Source organism: Anguilla anguilla, chromosome 2 (assembly GCF_013347855.1).
Source record: "Anguilla anguilla isolate fAngAng1 chromosome 2, fAngAng1.pri, whole genome shotgun sequence".
Classification (NCBI taxonomy): domain Eukaryota; kingdom Metazoa; phylum Chordata; class Actinopteri; order Anguilliformes; family Anguillidae; genus Anguilla; species Anguilla anguilla.
Window position 1 is genome coordinate 75,717,795 of NC_049202.1, and position 16,121 is coordinate 75,733,915.

A 16,121-nucleotide genomic window follows, 5' to 3' on the forward strand; every position below is an offset into this window, starting at 1 on the left:
CTGCATTCAGAGAGACACAGAGCACAAAACAAACACAGAGAGAGCGGGAGAGAGAGGACAACCGGACCACAGCAGAGACAGAAATAGAGAGAGAAAGAGCGAAGGAGCACAGAAGAGAGAAAGGAGAAAGAGAGAAAGAGACTGGGACTGTAGTGAGGCTTATACTGGTTTTGCAGAGAGTTGAACCATGTGGTGAGAGAGGGCTTTGTGCAAAAGGCGAGAGGCAATTAGCCCGACCCTGTCCCGCTCCACACCAGTCATCAGCCGCCCCAGGGCTTACCCAAATCTGGGGGGAAAATCTGGTAATCCAAGATGTGCTTAATTAAGGGCTACTCACAGCAGAGAGAATGAGACAGGGATAGACACTACCAGAGAAGGACAGGGAGAGAGAGGAAAGAGAGACAGAGACAGCGCGAGGGAGAGAGGGAGTCAGTGAGAGAAAGAGGGGAGAGAGAGGGGGAGAGGTGGTGGGATCAGGTGACGTCAGCATCTCGCTGGATTGAGGTGTTGAGAGCTGCTGATTATAATCTGGGCTGATTAGGAAACGGAAAGAATCGGAGCGTGTGGGAGAGAGACAGAGGAGAGAGGCCGTGAAGAAAAAGGAGGTTAGGAGGAAAATGATAAATTAACACAGGACAAGAACAAGGACAAAACCAACAAGGACTGGCAAAGGAATAGATAAACTGCTACAACAGCGGCATTCAGGAGAGAGAGAAAATACCTGTGAGTACAACTCTTTCAGCTCTTTCCATCTGTTCAGAACAACCTGTTGGGGGGCAGGTGCTGGGGGTGGGGAAATAAGACAAATCGAAAGCTGCTTTGAGATCCTGTTTTTCTCCCCCCCCCGGCATAAATATTAACGCCCCCCCAGGAGGCCGACATGCCCACGAACGGGGTGAACAAAGCCCTGAAGCTGCAGTTTGGGCTCATCAACCACGAGAGCCGCTACCTGACGGCCGAGGCCTTCGGCTTCAAGGTGAACGCCTCGGGGCCGAGCCTGAAGAGGAAGCAGATCTGGACCCTGGAACAGGACGAGCGCCACACGCAGGTGGTCTACCTGCGCAGCCACCTGGGCCGCTACCTGTCCTCCGACCAGGACGGCAAGGTGAGCTGTGAGGCGGAGGAGCCGGGGGAGGGGGCGCGCTTCCTGATCGTGGCGCAGTCGGACGGCCGCTGGGCCCTGCAGTCCCAGCCCTACCTGCGCTTTTTCGGCGGGTCGGAGGACCACCTGTCCTGCTTCGCCCAGACCGTCGGGGAGGCGGAGCTGTGGGCCATGCACCTGGCGCTCCACCCGCAGGCCAACCTGCTGAGCGTGAGCCGCCGCCGCTACGCCCACCTGAGCGGGGAGGAGGGGGAGGTGTCTGTGGACGGGAACATCCCCTGGGGGGTGCGCTCCCTGCTCACCCTGGTGTACCTGGGGGGCCGGTACTGCCTGAAGACCTGCGACAGCCGCTTCCTCAACCACGACGGCAAGCTGGTGCGGGAGCCGGGCCGAGGCACGGGCTACACGCTGGAGCTCCGCGCGGGGAAGCTGGCCTTTAAGGACTGCGAGGGGAAGTACCTGGCCCCCACCGGCCCCACCGGCACGCTGCGCGCCGGCCGCTGCTCCAAGCCCGGCAAGGACGAGCTCTTCGACCTGGAGGAGAGTCACCCACAGGTGGTGTTCCAAGCCCCCAATGGGAAATACGTCTCCATCCGCCAAGGTAGGAGACCTGTCAATCACTGATTGATTGATTGAATTTTAATTAAGACCTGTGAATCATCAGCTTCACCTGTATGCCTGTGCACGTGTGCGTGAATATGTGTGTGTGTGCGTGTGTGTGTACATGTGTGTGCATGTGTGTGTGTACGTGTGTGTGAATATGTGTGCGTGTGTGTACATGTGTGTGAATATGTGTGCGTGTGTGTACATGTGTGTGCATGTGTGTGTGCACATGTGCGTGTGAATATGTGTGCGTGTGTGTGTATATGTGTGTGAATATGTGTGTGCGTGTACATGTGTGTGCATGTGTGCATGTACATGTGTGTGTGAATATGTGTGCGCGTGTGTGTACGTGTGTGCATATGTGTGCGCGTGTGTGTATATGTGTGTGTGATAATGTGCGCGTGTGTGTGTGAATATGTGCGCGCGTGTGCGCGCATGTGTGTGAATATGTGCACGCGTGTGTGTGTACATGTGTGTGCATGTGTGTGAATATGTGTGTTCTTTTGGTTGTCACTGTTGGGGTAACTGCTTTAGGACCGTGTAAGTTTGTGCGATTGGATAAAAGCATCTGTGGTGACGTAATGTGTTCCATCATGTGATTAAATTGCTAGAGAGATGAGACCTGGAAAGAGCCAGTCAGTGTCCTGCAGGGTAAACTTATGCAGAACACCAAAAACACACAGTAAACCCAGAGAGCAGATATTGGTCTACAGCTTTTTTATTATTTAAAGTATCCACAGGTTTTGTACTAAAGTCCTTCTCTAAAACCCTGCTCCACAAAATCCTCTTAATTTGTAGTTTTCAGAGCAATGGTGTGCTAGGGATACAGTCAGCAGGCAAGGGGTCATGCAGGATTGATGATGGAGCAGGCTTTGTGGAGTTGTGCTCATGGAAAATGTAGTTCTGGGCTCAGTGGTTGAATCTGTGCACGTGAATTTCAACTGTGACTAGCCTCTCCACCAATGGAGTCCCGCCAGCCCCTGCCCAGATCTGATCCAATCACAGTTCTTTGGATTCTCATTTGGCGGTATGGGGGAAAAAGTGTGGTGTCATTGCTGGGCAGTGGAGGCTACACCCCATACACCCTGTACAGATAAACTTAAGCTAAAACTACAGCCAATTATCTTGAAAAATACAGCATCGAAAGCTCTTTCATCTCACTGGTTAATATTTGGTTGGTTTGTCTTCTCAAACTAAATTCTTGAAGTCTAAATTCTTCTCCTTTGTCCTCTGATGATTAACTGCCCTTGCCTGTATCAGGCAGTTATTTTCTATATTTTATTTTTTACACATGCTTTACACATATTTACCCTGGGTGGTTGGTATCCATGGTGATTTAGCGGTGCTACTCTCAGGCCTGGATTCAGTCAACATATGCCCTTTACCCGGACCTGACTTACAAGCAAATACAAATCTTATCTTTCTACACAAATTAAGTTTAACAAGAGAATTTTGTGGTTGCCAAACAAACTTTTTAAAGAAAAAAACATCTGGTGGGAATGGGTGTAGGTGTTAGGGCGGGGGATGGTTGAGGTGGTAGTTTGGGGAATGGGTATATGTTCTCTGGTGGGTGGAAGTGTAGGTGGTAGTTTGGGGAATGGGTGTAGGTGGTAGGGTGGGGGTGAGGGGTAGGTAGTAGGGTGGGGGTATAGGCAGTAGTTTGGGGAATGGGTGTTGGTGGTTGGGAGAGTGAGGGTGTAGGTGGTATGGTGGGGGTGAGGGGTAGGTGGTAGGGTGGGGGTGAGGGGTAGGTAGTAGGGTGGGGGTATAGGCAGTAGGAAGTTTGGGGAATGGGTGTTGGTGGTTGGGAGAGTGAGGGTGTAGATGGTAGGGTGGGGGTGAGGGGTAGGTGGTAGGGTGGGGGTATAGGCAGTAGGAAGTTTGGGGAATGGGTGTAGGTATTAGGGCTCAAGTGCTTTCAGGTGTTTCGTGGGAAACTGGGCCAGTGACGATCCCCCTCCCCCCACTGCCCACCATCCCTCCCCTGTTCCTCGGACATCGGGGGTGGGGGGGGGGGGGGGGGGGGCGGGGGTATTGACCAAAACTGAGGAAGCGGCCGCAGTGGTGAAGTGCGCGGTGTGAATTATTGATGTGAAAAGGGCATTTCATTGATGGGGGGGTTCGCGTTTCTGTAACACAAGCTCCCGGGCCAGTGTGTGTGTGTGTGTGTGTGTGTGTGTAGTGTGTGTGTATGTGTGTGCGTGTGTAGTGTGTGTATTGTGTGTGTGTATGTGTGTAGTGTGTGTAGTGTGTGTATTGTGTGTGTGTGTGTGTATGTGTGTGTGTAGTGTGTGTGTGTGTGTGTGTATGTGTGTGCGCGTGTAGTGTGTGTATTGTGTGTGTGTGTGTATGTGTGTGTGTTTATGTGTGTAGTGTGTGTAGTGTGTGTGTGTGTGTGGCTACCCAAGGGGAATAGTGGGGTCTTTTTATGTGCGAAAATGGGTGGGACTCACAAAGGACACCTGCGTGTGGAACACAGGTGGGACATCCACCTGCTCACTGACACCTTCCTGAAGCCATAAATCTGCAGCCTGCTGACTCTATTCAGCAGGGAATAACAGGAGGCAGGGGGCAATAACTGTGGGCGGGGGGGGGGGGGCAATAACTGGGGGGTGGGTGTGAGACCTCATTTTGCCCTGGAAAGAAAAGCGGACACTGGTCATGGTGATAGGGGTGGGATTAATAAAAAAAGAGAGAGAGAGAAAGAGAGAGAGAGTGAGAGAGAGCGAATGAGAAAGAGAGGGAGTGTAGAATTGGTTTACCGTTAATAATTAATAACCTTTTGCTGAATTACCTGTACCTGCTCCAGTCTGGGTTGACATGGTTCCAACCCCCCACCCCCAACCCCCACACCAGACATCACCGTAAGCCCCAGTTCAGCTCTGCTAGTCAAAGTTGCCATCATATAAGAACTGCACTCGCTTTTTCCATTGGGGGAATCATGTGCTGAGTCCGAATCAGCCTCTGAACTACTGTGTCCTCAAAGTAGGTACTGTCCACTAAGCATACTACGTACTTTGTAGTACGCGATGGGCAGGATACCAAAAATTATTCTCTATACTATTTTCCTTTCACGGCCATGCTTGTGTTTCCTTGTTGCGGATCCTGAGTGCAGTCTGCGCAGACTCTGCAGACCCTGAGTGCAGTCTGCGCAGACTCTGCAGACCCTGAGTGCAGTCTGGGCAGACCCTGCAGACCCTGAGTGCAGTCTGCGCAGACTCTGCAGACCCTGAGTGCAGTCTGCGCAGACCCTGCAGACCCTGAGTGCAGTCTGCGCAGACTCTGCAGACCCTGAGTGCAGTCTGGGCAGACTCTGCAGACCCAGAGTGCAGTCTGCGCAGACCCTGCAGACCCTGAGTGCAGTCTGCGCAGACCCTGCAGACCCTGAGTGCAGTCTGCGCAGACACTGCAGACCCAGAGTGCAGTCTGCGCAGACTCTGCAGACCCAGAGTGCAGTCTGCGCAGACCCTGCAGACCCTGAGTGCAGTCTGGGCAGACCCTGCAGACCCTGAGTTCTGGCAGACCCTGCAGACCCTGAGTTCTGGCAGACCCAGAACGCTAGTTTGTGCAGACAGTTCTATGTCTCTGCACATACTTCTCAGGGTAGGGGCAATAGAGTTGCCATTGACAGGTGTGCATTGTTCAGTTAGAGGCTGGAGGGGAGGGGGGGGTGACACCGCAGAAACAAATCAGCTTAAGTGGCCGTGTGGGACGGCTTTGCTCTCACCCCTCCAGTCAGCCCGGGGGCGGGGTTTAAATACAGGGGGATTAGGCAGAACCATGCTGAGATATTCTGGGTGGTGTCAGCTGACCCAGTCTGCTCTGAGCAGCAGCGAGAGAGAGAGCAGCAGGGCAGGAGGCTGGGTCCCACACAACAGGAGGTAACAAGTTGGGTCCCACACATCAAGAGGTAACAGGTTGGGCCCCACACATCAAGAGGTAACAGGTTGGGCCCCACACATCAAGAGGTAACAAGTTGGGTCCCACACATCAAGAGGTAACAGGTTGGGCCCCACACATCAAGAGGTAACAGGTTGGGCCCCACACATCAAGAGGTAACAGGTTGGGTCTCACACATCAGGAGGTTATGGGTTGGGTCCCATACATCATGAGGTAATGGGCTGGGTCGCACACATCAGGAGATAATAGGTTGGGTCCCACATATCAGGAGGTTATGGGTTGGGTCCCACGCATCAGGAGGTTATGGGCTGGGTCCCACACATCAGGAGGTTATGGGCTGAGTCCTGCACATCAGGAGGTTATGGGTTGGGTCCGACACATCTGGAGGTAACAGGTTGGGTCCCATACATCAGGAGGTTGTGGGTTGGGTCCCACACATCAGGAGGTTATGGGTTGGGTCCCACACATCAGGAGGTATTGGGCTGGGTCCCACACATTAGGAGGTCATGGGTTGGGTCCCATACATCAGGAGGTTATGGGCTCGGTCTCACATATCAGGAGCTCATGGGTTGGGTCCCACACATCAGGAGGTAATGGGCTGGGTCCCACAAATTAGGAAGTCATGGGCTGGGTCCCACACATCAGGAGGCTATGGGCTGGGTCCCACACATCAGGAGGCAACAAGTTGGGTCCCACACATCAGGAGGTTGTTGGTTTGGCTCTGGGACCTACACAGTGGTACTGAACACTCAGGCTTGACATGTCAGTGAACTGGAGTTCCTGCAGAATGTGCTTTGGTCAGATAAATGAAATGGGGATTAGCTCCTGCCCTGCAAGCCACCCGGATTAAGTCCTATTATTACGGCAGCCTGTGCTGGATTAAGGAGTTCCACAAAGTACATTTTCCTTTCGCAATGAGACGGTCATTAACGTGAACCAATCACAGCCAAAGTCTTCCTTTCGGAAACAAGATGGTCACTACCATAAACCAACCATTGCTAAAGTCTATTTCAAATCATTCATAAATGACTACCCCTTAGCATGTCATCCCTTAGCATATCATCAGCAGCATCAGTGGACATTTACAGAAGGACCTGCTGTAAATCAGTTAACAAAAAACTGCTTTGAGGCTGAAGATATCCAAAAGGATTCCTATGTTGTACTAAGAAATAAGATGTCAAATGAGCATATATATATTTATTTGCATTATAATCTCACCCCTTTCCCATAATTAGTACTCACGTACATTTTCAGTTGCATAATTTGGGGTCGCTTGTTCTTCATTCTCCAGGGCATCCATTTCAATTCACAAGAGAGAGCAGCAGTGTGGATCAGTGATCAGAGCAGCAGTGTGGAGCCGTGGTCAGAGCAGCAGTGTGGAGCAGTGGTCAGAGCAGCAGTGTGGAGCAGTGATCAGAGCAGCAGTGTGGAGCAGTGATCAGAGCAGCAGTGTGGAGCCGTGGTCAGAGCAGCAGTGTGGAGCAGTGGTCAGAGCAGCAGCGTGGAGCAGTGATCAGAGCAGCAGTGTGGAGCAGTGGCCAGAGCAGCAGCGTGGAGCAGTGATCAGAGCAGCAGTGTGGAGCAGTGGTCAGAGCAGCAGTGTGGAGCAGTGGTCAGAGCAGCAGTGTGGAGCAGTGATCAGAGCAGCAGCATGGAGCAGTGGCCAGAGCAGCAGCATGGAGCAGTGGTCAGAGCAGCAGTGTGGAGCAGTGGCCAGAGCAGCAGCGTGGAGCAGTGATCAGAGCAGCAGTGTGGAGCTGTGATCAGAGCAGCAGCATGGAGCAGTGATCAGAGCAGCAGTGTGGAGCAGTGGTCAGAGCAGCAGTTTGGAGTAGTGTCCAGGGCAGCAGTTGCTGGAGGGTTTAGCTGCATTGATTTCTGTCACACACTCATTGTGATGTCATTTATTCCTACAGGGGTGAATATCTCAGCCAATCAGGATGACGAGACCGACATGGAGACCTTCCAGATGGAGATTGACAGGCAAAGCAGGAAATGCACATTCAGAACCAAGGAAGGAAACTACTGGACGCTGGTCTCCCATGGAGGCATCCAGTCCACAGCAACAGAAGTGTGAGAGTCAACTTCCTCTATTACCACAAAGTCCCCTACACCACCCAAACACCCCCCATTACCCCACATTCTCCTACACCTCCCAAATACCTGCTATTACCCCAAACTCCCCCACACCACCCTAATACCCGCTATTACCGCAAACTCCCCCACACCACCCAAATACCTGCTATTACCGCAAACTCCTCTACACCACCCAAATATCTGCTATTACCCCAAACTCCCCTACACCACCCAAATACCTGCTATTACCCCAAAGTCCCTACACCACCCAAATATCCCCTATTACCACAAAGTCCCTACACCACCCAAATACCCTCTATTACCCCGAACTCCCCTACACCACCCAAATACCCGCTATTACCCCAAACTAACCTTACACCACCCAAATACCCGCTATTACCCCAAACTCCTATACACTACCCAAATACCCGCTATTACACCGAACTCCCCTATACCACCCAAATATCTGCTATTACCTCAAAAAGTCCCCTACACTGCCCAAATACCCCCTATTACCCCAAACTAACCCTACACTACCCAAATACCCCCTATTACCCCAAACTCTCCTACACCTCCCAAATATCTGCTATTACCCCAATGTAATAGGAGGAGAATGGGGATGAATATATATATATATATATATATATATATATATTGAGGGTGTAAAAACCCATTAGGAAGAATAGATCCAGCAAGAGAGATGGGGGTATAGCTCTCTATGCAAAAGATAATCTTAATGTGCAGGAAATGACAGATATTGACCAGCCTAGTGAGGATATTTGGATTAGGCTCACTGGGGAACATGAAAAGGGTCTTATGTTAGGTGTGTGTTACTGGATGACAGTACTTCAGACAGTAATGTGAATTAAATGCTCTTTGGAAACAAAACAAACTTGTTAGGATTGTGAGACTATTTTTATGGGTGACATCAATTGGGAATTGATGACAGGACAAGGAAAAAGCGAGGAAGAATTAGAGGGAAATCAATTCTGGATCTGTTGCTATGTAATGGTGACAGAATTTGTAGCACAGAGGTAATCAAGCCACTTGGAACTAGTGATCATTCTGCAGTTAGATTTCCTGTATGTTGGATAATTAACAAGGGTTCCTCTATGGCCAGAATTTCACATATTAGACGAGGCAACTTCAACAAGATGCGAGCACTTCTTGACTGCAAGACTGTGAATGAAAAGTGGTGCAGGTTCAAAAGGGTTATTCTTGAAGCACAATGTAAATTTATTCCAAAGTTCAGAAAAAGTAAGTTTAAGAAGCAGTCCCCAGTGGATGTACAAAGCCATATGGGAGAGTTTGAGAAAGAAAAATATACTGTATAAGATATATTAAAATGACAGCACTGAGAGTAATAAGGCTGAATTTTGTATTATGTGTGCTAAAGTTAAAAAAGAACTACAGGAAGCCAAGAGGCTCTCTGGAAAGAAAAAAATGTAATCCTAAACATTTCTTTAAATACTGTAGTAGGAAAAGGACAGTGAAAGAAGATATCACAAATGAAGAAGGAGCATTGCTTTATAAGAATAAAGATATTGCTGATGCCTTAAATAGTTATTTTGAATTTTACTAGAGAGGAGGTTACTAATAGACTGGAATGCATATTCACTACTCAGCAGATTTTGATATAGAGGATAACGAAGAACTGGATGAATTCCTTAAACTAAAGACAAATAAGGCAGCAGGTCCTGATGGCATATACCCAAGGGTACTTAAAGAGGTAAGTGAAGTCATCTTTAAACCACTGGAAGGTATTTTTAGACAGTGCTTAGAAACTGGAGAAATACCTAAAGACTGGAAGCAAGGTAATATAATACCAATATATAAGAAAGGGGACTGTACTGATCCAGGAAACTACAGGCTTGTCAGTTTAACTTGCATCACATGTAAAATACTGGAATCTATCATTAGATAAGTTAAAAGTGTTTCTTGGAAATAGCAACATCCTAAGGGATGTTTTTCACAAGGGAAGGTCATCAATCAATCAAACACATTTCCGGCAGCGGGTGCAAGTCAATGTGTTCATGTCTGACAGACCTTCTGGTATTCTTTGAAGAAGCTACAAAGTGTTTTGAATATAATTTTGGTTATATTGTGATAGTATATACTTAGATTTCAAAAAAGGTATTTGATAAAGTACCACATGAGAGACTTGTTAGCAAAATGAAGACACTGGGAATTAGAGGATGTTTTTCAGAGTGGATACAAAACTGGCTACAGGGTAGAACACAAATATTAGTAGGAGGGATATTATCTGAGCAGGGAACTGTGGGCAGTGTCCCACAAGGATCAATGCTGGGACCACTGCTCTTTCTCGTTTATATCAATGACCTTGACAGGGACATATAAAGTACTTTAAATTTATAAAGTACTTTAAAAAAGTTAAATTTGCAGATGGTGCAAAATTGGGAGGCTCAGCTAATAGTTTGGAATCAACTGAAGTAATCCAAGAAAATTTAAATAAAATCCAGAAGTGTGGGAAACCTGGCAAATGAAATTCAATATAGCTAAATATGATGTTCTTCATGTGGGAAATAAAAACATTAGGTAGGATTACTTTATGGGAGGAACAAATTTGGAATGTGCTCAATTTGAAAAAGACTTGGGAGTAATGGTTGATCAAAGCCTTTCATGATTATTGAGTATAAATCCAAGGAAGTTATACTTATCTTATACAATATATTATTGAAATCACACAAGGAGTATTGTGAGAAGTTCTGGGGACTGTACTACAGGAAAGATATAGAGGCTCTGGAAAAGGTTCAAAGAAGAGGAACTAAAGTGAATCCTGGTGTGAAAGATAAAAGATACGAGGAAAGACTTAACCTCTTCAAGCTTAGTAAAAGGAGACTTAGGGGCAGTGGCGTTACTAGGGTTGGTGTCACCCGATGGTGTCAACGGGGGTGGGGGGGGTGGTGTTGTTGGACATGGTCGACCAGGGTTATGCATTCAAACGACAAAGCTCTTCTCGTCACATTAATTAACCGCTAATTAAATCAACCGGCAGTAAACTGCATCTGAGAAATTAGCTGTTTCAACGCCTCGCTACAAAAAACACTGCACAAAAATTTTATTGCCAGTCATTTCGGTGTCACCCCCCCCTGATGGTGTCACTCGGTGCAGTCCGCACCCCCCGCACCCCCCTAGTGACGCTTCTGCTTAGGGGTGATTTGATTGAAGCTTTTAAATTCATAAAGGGGCTCAAAAAGTGAACTACAAGAAATTCTTCAGGTTGAGTTCAGTTAGTGGAATGAGGGGACATAAATGGAAATGAGCAAAAGTTAAATTCCATACAGTCATAAGGAAGAATTTTTTTCACACAATGAAATGTGTGGAATAGCCTACCAGATCACGTAGCAGAGGCAGAAACTCTGGGGATTTTCAGAACTAGGCTTGATACAGTGTTAGATACTATCTAACACCCCAATCTTACCTATACCATCCAAATGCCCTCTAGTGCCCCAACTTGTTGGGCTGAATGGCCTTCTCTCATCATTATGTTAACATCTCCTATACTACCCAACTGCCCACCAGTACCTTAAATTCCCCTATAGCACCAAACTGCCCTTCAATACCCCAAACTCCACTGTATCTCCTCACTAACCTCTAATACCTTAAATTCTCCTATGCTTGTGTGGTGCCAGTATTTCATTACATTACATTACAGGCATTTAGCAGACGCTCTTATCCAGAGCGACTTACACAACTTTTACATAGCATTTTACATTGTATCCATTTATACAGCTGGATATATACTGAAGCAATTCCGGTTAAGTACCTTGCTCAAGGGTACAACGGCAGTGTCCTTACCCGGGAATCGAACCTACGACCTTTTCCTCTGCCCCCCTACCCTCGCTCACTGCTCTCTGCTGCCCCCCACAGGGCAGCTAACACCATGTTTGAGCTTCAGTGGTTGGGCCGGAGGGTGGCTCTGAGGGCCAGTAATGGGAAATACGTCTGCACAAAGAAGAACGGGCAGCTAGCCGCTGTGAGCGACTCCGTGGGTGAGTGATTCAGTGACTCTACGGGTGAGTGTATGGCTCAGCAACTCTGTGGGTGAGTGATTCAGTGACTCTACGGGTGAGTGTATGGCTCAGCGACTCTGTGGGTGAGTGATTCAGTGACTCTATGAGTGAGTGTATGGCTCAGCAACTCTGTGGGTGAGTGATTCAATGACTCTATGAGTGAGTGTATGGCTCAGCGACTCTGTGGGTGAGTGATTCAGTGACTCTACGGGTGTGTGTGACTCAGTGACTCTACAGGTGAGTGTATAGCTCAGCGACTCCATGGGTGACTGTCACTCTGGGAGAGTGACTTAGTAATTGTGGATAAGTGTGAGACGCAGTGACTCTGGGTGAGTGAGTCATTAATCAAGATGTGTGAGCATGTGGCTGTTGGTGTGTGACTCAGGATGTGTGAGTATGTGACTGTTGGTGTGTGACTCAGCATGTGTGAGTATGTGGCTGTTGGTGTGTGACTCAGGATGTGTGAGTATGTGACTGTTGGTGTGTGACTCAGCATGTGTGAGTATGTGACTGTTGGTGTGTGACTCAGCATGTGTGAGTATGTGGCTGTTGGTGTGTGACTCAGGATGTGTGAGTATGTGGCTGTTGGTGTGTGACTCAGCATGTGTGAGTATGTGGCTGTTGGTGTGTGACTCAGGATGTGTGAGCATGTGGCTGTTGGTGTGTGACTCAGCATGTGTGAGTATGTGACTGTTGGTGTGTGACTCAGTATACAGATTCAATTTCATATTAGCTAGTATATTATCATGTCCTCTGAAGTTAAATGTGATCGTGTGTGATGGCAGATCTGATTGGTGTTCCATTAATCAATTATGCACTAATTAGCAATAAGAGTAGCAGCAGCTTAAATGTTCAGAACACAATTTTGAATTATTCTTTCACTCTGAATGGTTTCCAGCGTTCTACAACAATCTTTCATTGCCAGCTGTGTAAACAACTCTCTCCTTCCGTCCTTCCCTCCCTCTCTCCTTCCTCCCCTCCCTCTCTCCTTCCTCCCCTCCCTCTCTCCGTCCTCCCCTCCCTCTCTCCTTCCTCCCCTCCCTCAGGGGAGGACGAGCAGCTCTTGTTGAAGCTGATAAACAGGCCGATGCTGATCCTGAGGGGGGAGAACGGCTATGTGTGCCACCACAAGGGCTCCAACACGCTGGACGCCAGCCGGTCCGTCTACGACATCTTCACTCTGCACTTCAGCGACGGAGCGTACCACATCAAAGGTTCCCACAATGCCGCGCTCTCGCACTCCGGCCAGATACTCAGCTCCTGCATCCCTCTGTCCTCTCTGCTTCTGACAACAGGAGGTTCTGCATGGAGGAGGAGGTTCTGTGTGGAGTAGTAGGTTCAATTGGGAGCAGGGGGTCGTGTGTGGAACAGGAGGTTCTGTCTGGTGCAGGTGGTTCTGTGCGGGGCAGTCGGTTCTATGTGTATCACACATATCTTATCTTAATCCTCTAGCACTTTCATGTTACACTGACATCTTCCTCCAGCATTTATAATGCACTTGGTAAATGGTAAATGGACTGCATTTATATAGCGCTTTTATCCAAAGCGCTTTACAATTGATGCCTCTCATTCGCCAGAGCAGTTAGGAGTTAGGGGTTAGGTGTCTTGCTCAAGGACACTTCGACATGCCCAGGGCGGGGTTTGAACCGGCAACCCTCCGACTGCCAGACAATCGGTCTTACCTCCTGAGCTATGTCGCCCCTATTGTTATCTTGATGTTACAACCACTTGTTATCTTGATGTTGTAGGTCTATCATATCTTGCAGTCATGCCTCATTCAAGTTTGACTTGTCATAACTTTCTGACCTAGCCTATGCTTACAGTGTGAACTGGACTTGATGTTCATAGCTATGGATAACTGTACCTTATCACCCCCACCCAGCACCCCTAATGTTTACACTAATTATTTGCCTGGATGCTGAAATGGCAGCAGATGCAACTGCATAGTAGGAAAGATGATTTATATACCGGCCAGTGAGCGCAACCCCCCCCCCCCCCCCCCTTTGTCCTTTCCTTTCCCTCTCTTGACCTTTTTCTCTGCGTCTTTCTCCTCCCCCCTTCACTGTCTGTCTCAGGGGTGGACGGAAAGTTCTGGTACGTCTCCAGCAGTGGGCTGGTATGCGCCGATGGGGAGGCCCCCGAGGACTTGTTCCTGGAGCTGCTGGAACACGGGCGGATGGGCATCAGGACCCAGAGCGGGCAGTATCTCCGTGGCGACCAGGGTGGCACGCTGAAGGGCGATGGCCAGGCCGCCAACTCCGCCTCCCTGTGGGAGTACTGACCCCTGGAGGACACTGGAGGAACTGCGCCTGATTCTACCAGAAGCTCAGGCAAAGGGCACCGACAGTGGGTTGGGGGGGGTATGTGTTTGCCCCCCCAGGATGATTACTGATTTGGAAAGGGAGGGGCTGCAGGAGTGTGTTCTCTGCTTGAATACTTTTATACGTTTTCACTTCACTTTGTTCTCCTTGCGGGCGGAGTTTCATGTGGGAGTGTGCAGACTTTCTGTCTCCATGGTTACAAACTAGACCAGTGACCTTTAGGGCTCAGGGGTCCAACTCGCCCTAGAACACCATGCAGGTATTTTAAACATCTCTGTCCCACGCCCTGGAACATGGCTGCTCTTCATAAGGAATACTGCTAATAATGCCCCTGTCACTGCTGGCTCATGCTAAAATAAACATTTACTTTGTGAAAACAAGCTCAACCTTTTTTTTGTTTTATTTTTACAATGGAAATTTCACATCCAGGAAAAACGAGCAATGATAATTAAAAAAAAATTCCTAAATGTGAAGATCACCTTTGAGGCATTCAGCCTGCATATGCACAACACTACAATGCATGATAATACTGTGTGAGATGTTATCAGGAGATGAAAACTAAGTTAGCAAGCAGGAGGTCACTCTAAAACATTCCAAATTCTCTGCAGAAGTAGGTTGCTATGAACCTAAACCAGAATTTGAGGAAATGTGTGTTAGTACTTCTTCACACAATATCTGACACCTCCAACAACAAAAAACTCTTTGCTGTAAGATGTAAGTTAGCTGTGTAAGCTGTGTGAGTTGCTCTGGGTAAAGAATGTAAGCTGAGTGAGTTGCTCTGGGTAAAGAATGGAAGCTGTGAGAGTTGCTCTGGGTAAAGAATGGAAGCTGTGAGTTGCTCTGGATAAAGAATGGAAGCTGTGTGAGTTGCTCTGGATAAAGAATGGAAGCTGTGAGTTGCTCTGGATAAAGAATGGAAGCTGTGTGAGTTGCTCTGGATAAAGAATGGAAGCTGTGTGAGTTGCTCTGGATAAAGAATGGAAGCTGTGAGTTGCTCTGGATAAAGAATGGAAGCTGTGAGTTGCTCTGGGTAAAGAATGGAAGCTGTGTGAGTTGCTCTGGGTAAAGAATGGAAGCTGTGTGAGTTGCTCTGGATAAAGAATGGAAGCTGTGTGAGTTGCTCTGGATAAAGAATGGAAGCTGAGTGAGTTGCTCTGGGTAAAGAATGGAAGCTGTGTGAGTTGCTCTGGATAAAGAATGGAAGCTGAGTGAGTTGCTCTGGATAAGAGAATTTGCAAAATGCCTAAAATGTAAATGTAAAAAGGAAACAGCTGATAGATGGTTGGTAAAGGCCCTTTTTATTTAAAAAACCCACTCACATTAGAAGGCAGGCTGAGCACAGTTCACTTTTTAAATACTTAGCGCCCATGTTTAGACACAGCTGAGTGTGAGCGTCAAGACATGCTTTTGAATGTGTTTGGCAGAGATTACCCGTCATCAGGGACTTCAATGTGCAAGCCAGGCAGCTAGCCAGTCTGTTAGCCAGGCAGCTAGCCAGTCTGTTTGCTGACACAGATTGCCACAGTCACAGTGAATGACCCAGCGCCAGTGAAAGACGCACATCTTTTGCTTGCAGTAAAAGTTACATGAAAAACATTTAAGGCTTTTTGCACAAATTCTTCAGGACCATTTTCCACAACTCATCAGGAAGCGTATATTCTCATGGGCACTCAAGGTCTGCGGAAACTCAGTGAAAGTGTGCCTCTAGTGCCCTCTGCTGGACGGCTGTAACCTCACACACTAAATAGTATTTGCACTGTAACAGCCAGTAGTTAATAATGACAGCTTAAACAAAGCATGCAACCTATAACGCCACAGGAAAGATCTAGCAGTGTAAGTAAAAACTATGTTAAATCTGCACCACAAAAATAATGTAAGATTATCAGATCCATTTGACTTTGTATCTGCAAGTTTAACTCCAGTTCTGGAGGGCCGCAGTGGCTGCATGTTTAACTCCAGTCCTGGAGGGCTGCGGGGGTAAAGAGGGACCCCACGGTGGTGTGCAGGGGTACAGGGTGGAGTGCAGGGGTACAGGGTGGAGTGCAGGGGTACGGGGTGGAGTGCAGGGGTACGGGGTGGTGTGCA

At 48.2% G+C, this 16,121-nt stretch overlaps 1 protein-coding gene across 1 annotated transcript; it reads left to right on the forward strand.

Moving 5' to 3' along the window:
- Window positions 1–28: 28 nt before the first annotated feature.
- LOC118219905 (fascin-2-like) lies at window positions 29–14,581 on the forward strand. Its single transcript, XM_035403397.1, has 6 exons — window positions 29–723; window positions 872–1,703; window positions 7,522–7,678; window positions 11,573–11,694; window positions 12,762–12,929; window positions 13,791–14,581. The coding sequence occupies exons 2-6, from the start codon at window positions 881–883 to the stop codon at window positions 13,994–13,996; spliced, it is 1,476 nt and encodes a 491-aa protein (XP_035259288.1). The 5' UTR covers window positions 29–723; window positions 872–880; the 3' UTR covers window positions 13,997–14,581.
- The last annotated feature ends 1,540 nt before the right edge of the window (window positions 14,582–16,121 follow it).

What these genes read in the sequence shown, in the direction of transcription:
- LOC118219905 (XM_035403397.1), top strand. Translation starts at nt 881, where the DNA reads ATGCCCACGAACGGGGTGAACAAAGCCCTGAAGCTGCAGTTTGGGCTC. An exon ending in ATACGTCTCCATCCGCCAAG is followed by an intron (nt 1,704 to 7,521) that starts GTAGGAGACCTG and finishes TTATTCCTACAG; the next exon opens with GGGTGAATATCTCAGCCAAT. An exon ending in CGCTGTGAGCGACTCCGTGG is followed by an intron (nt 11,695 to 12,761) that starts GTGAGTGATTCA and finishes CCCCTCCCTCAG; the next exon opens with GGGAGGACGAGCAGCTCTTG.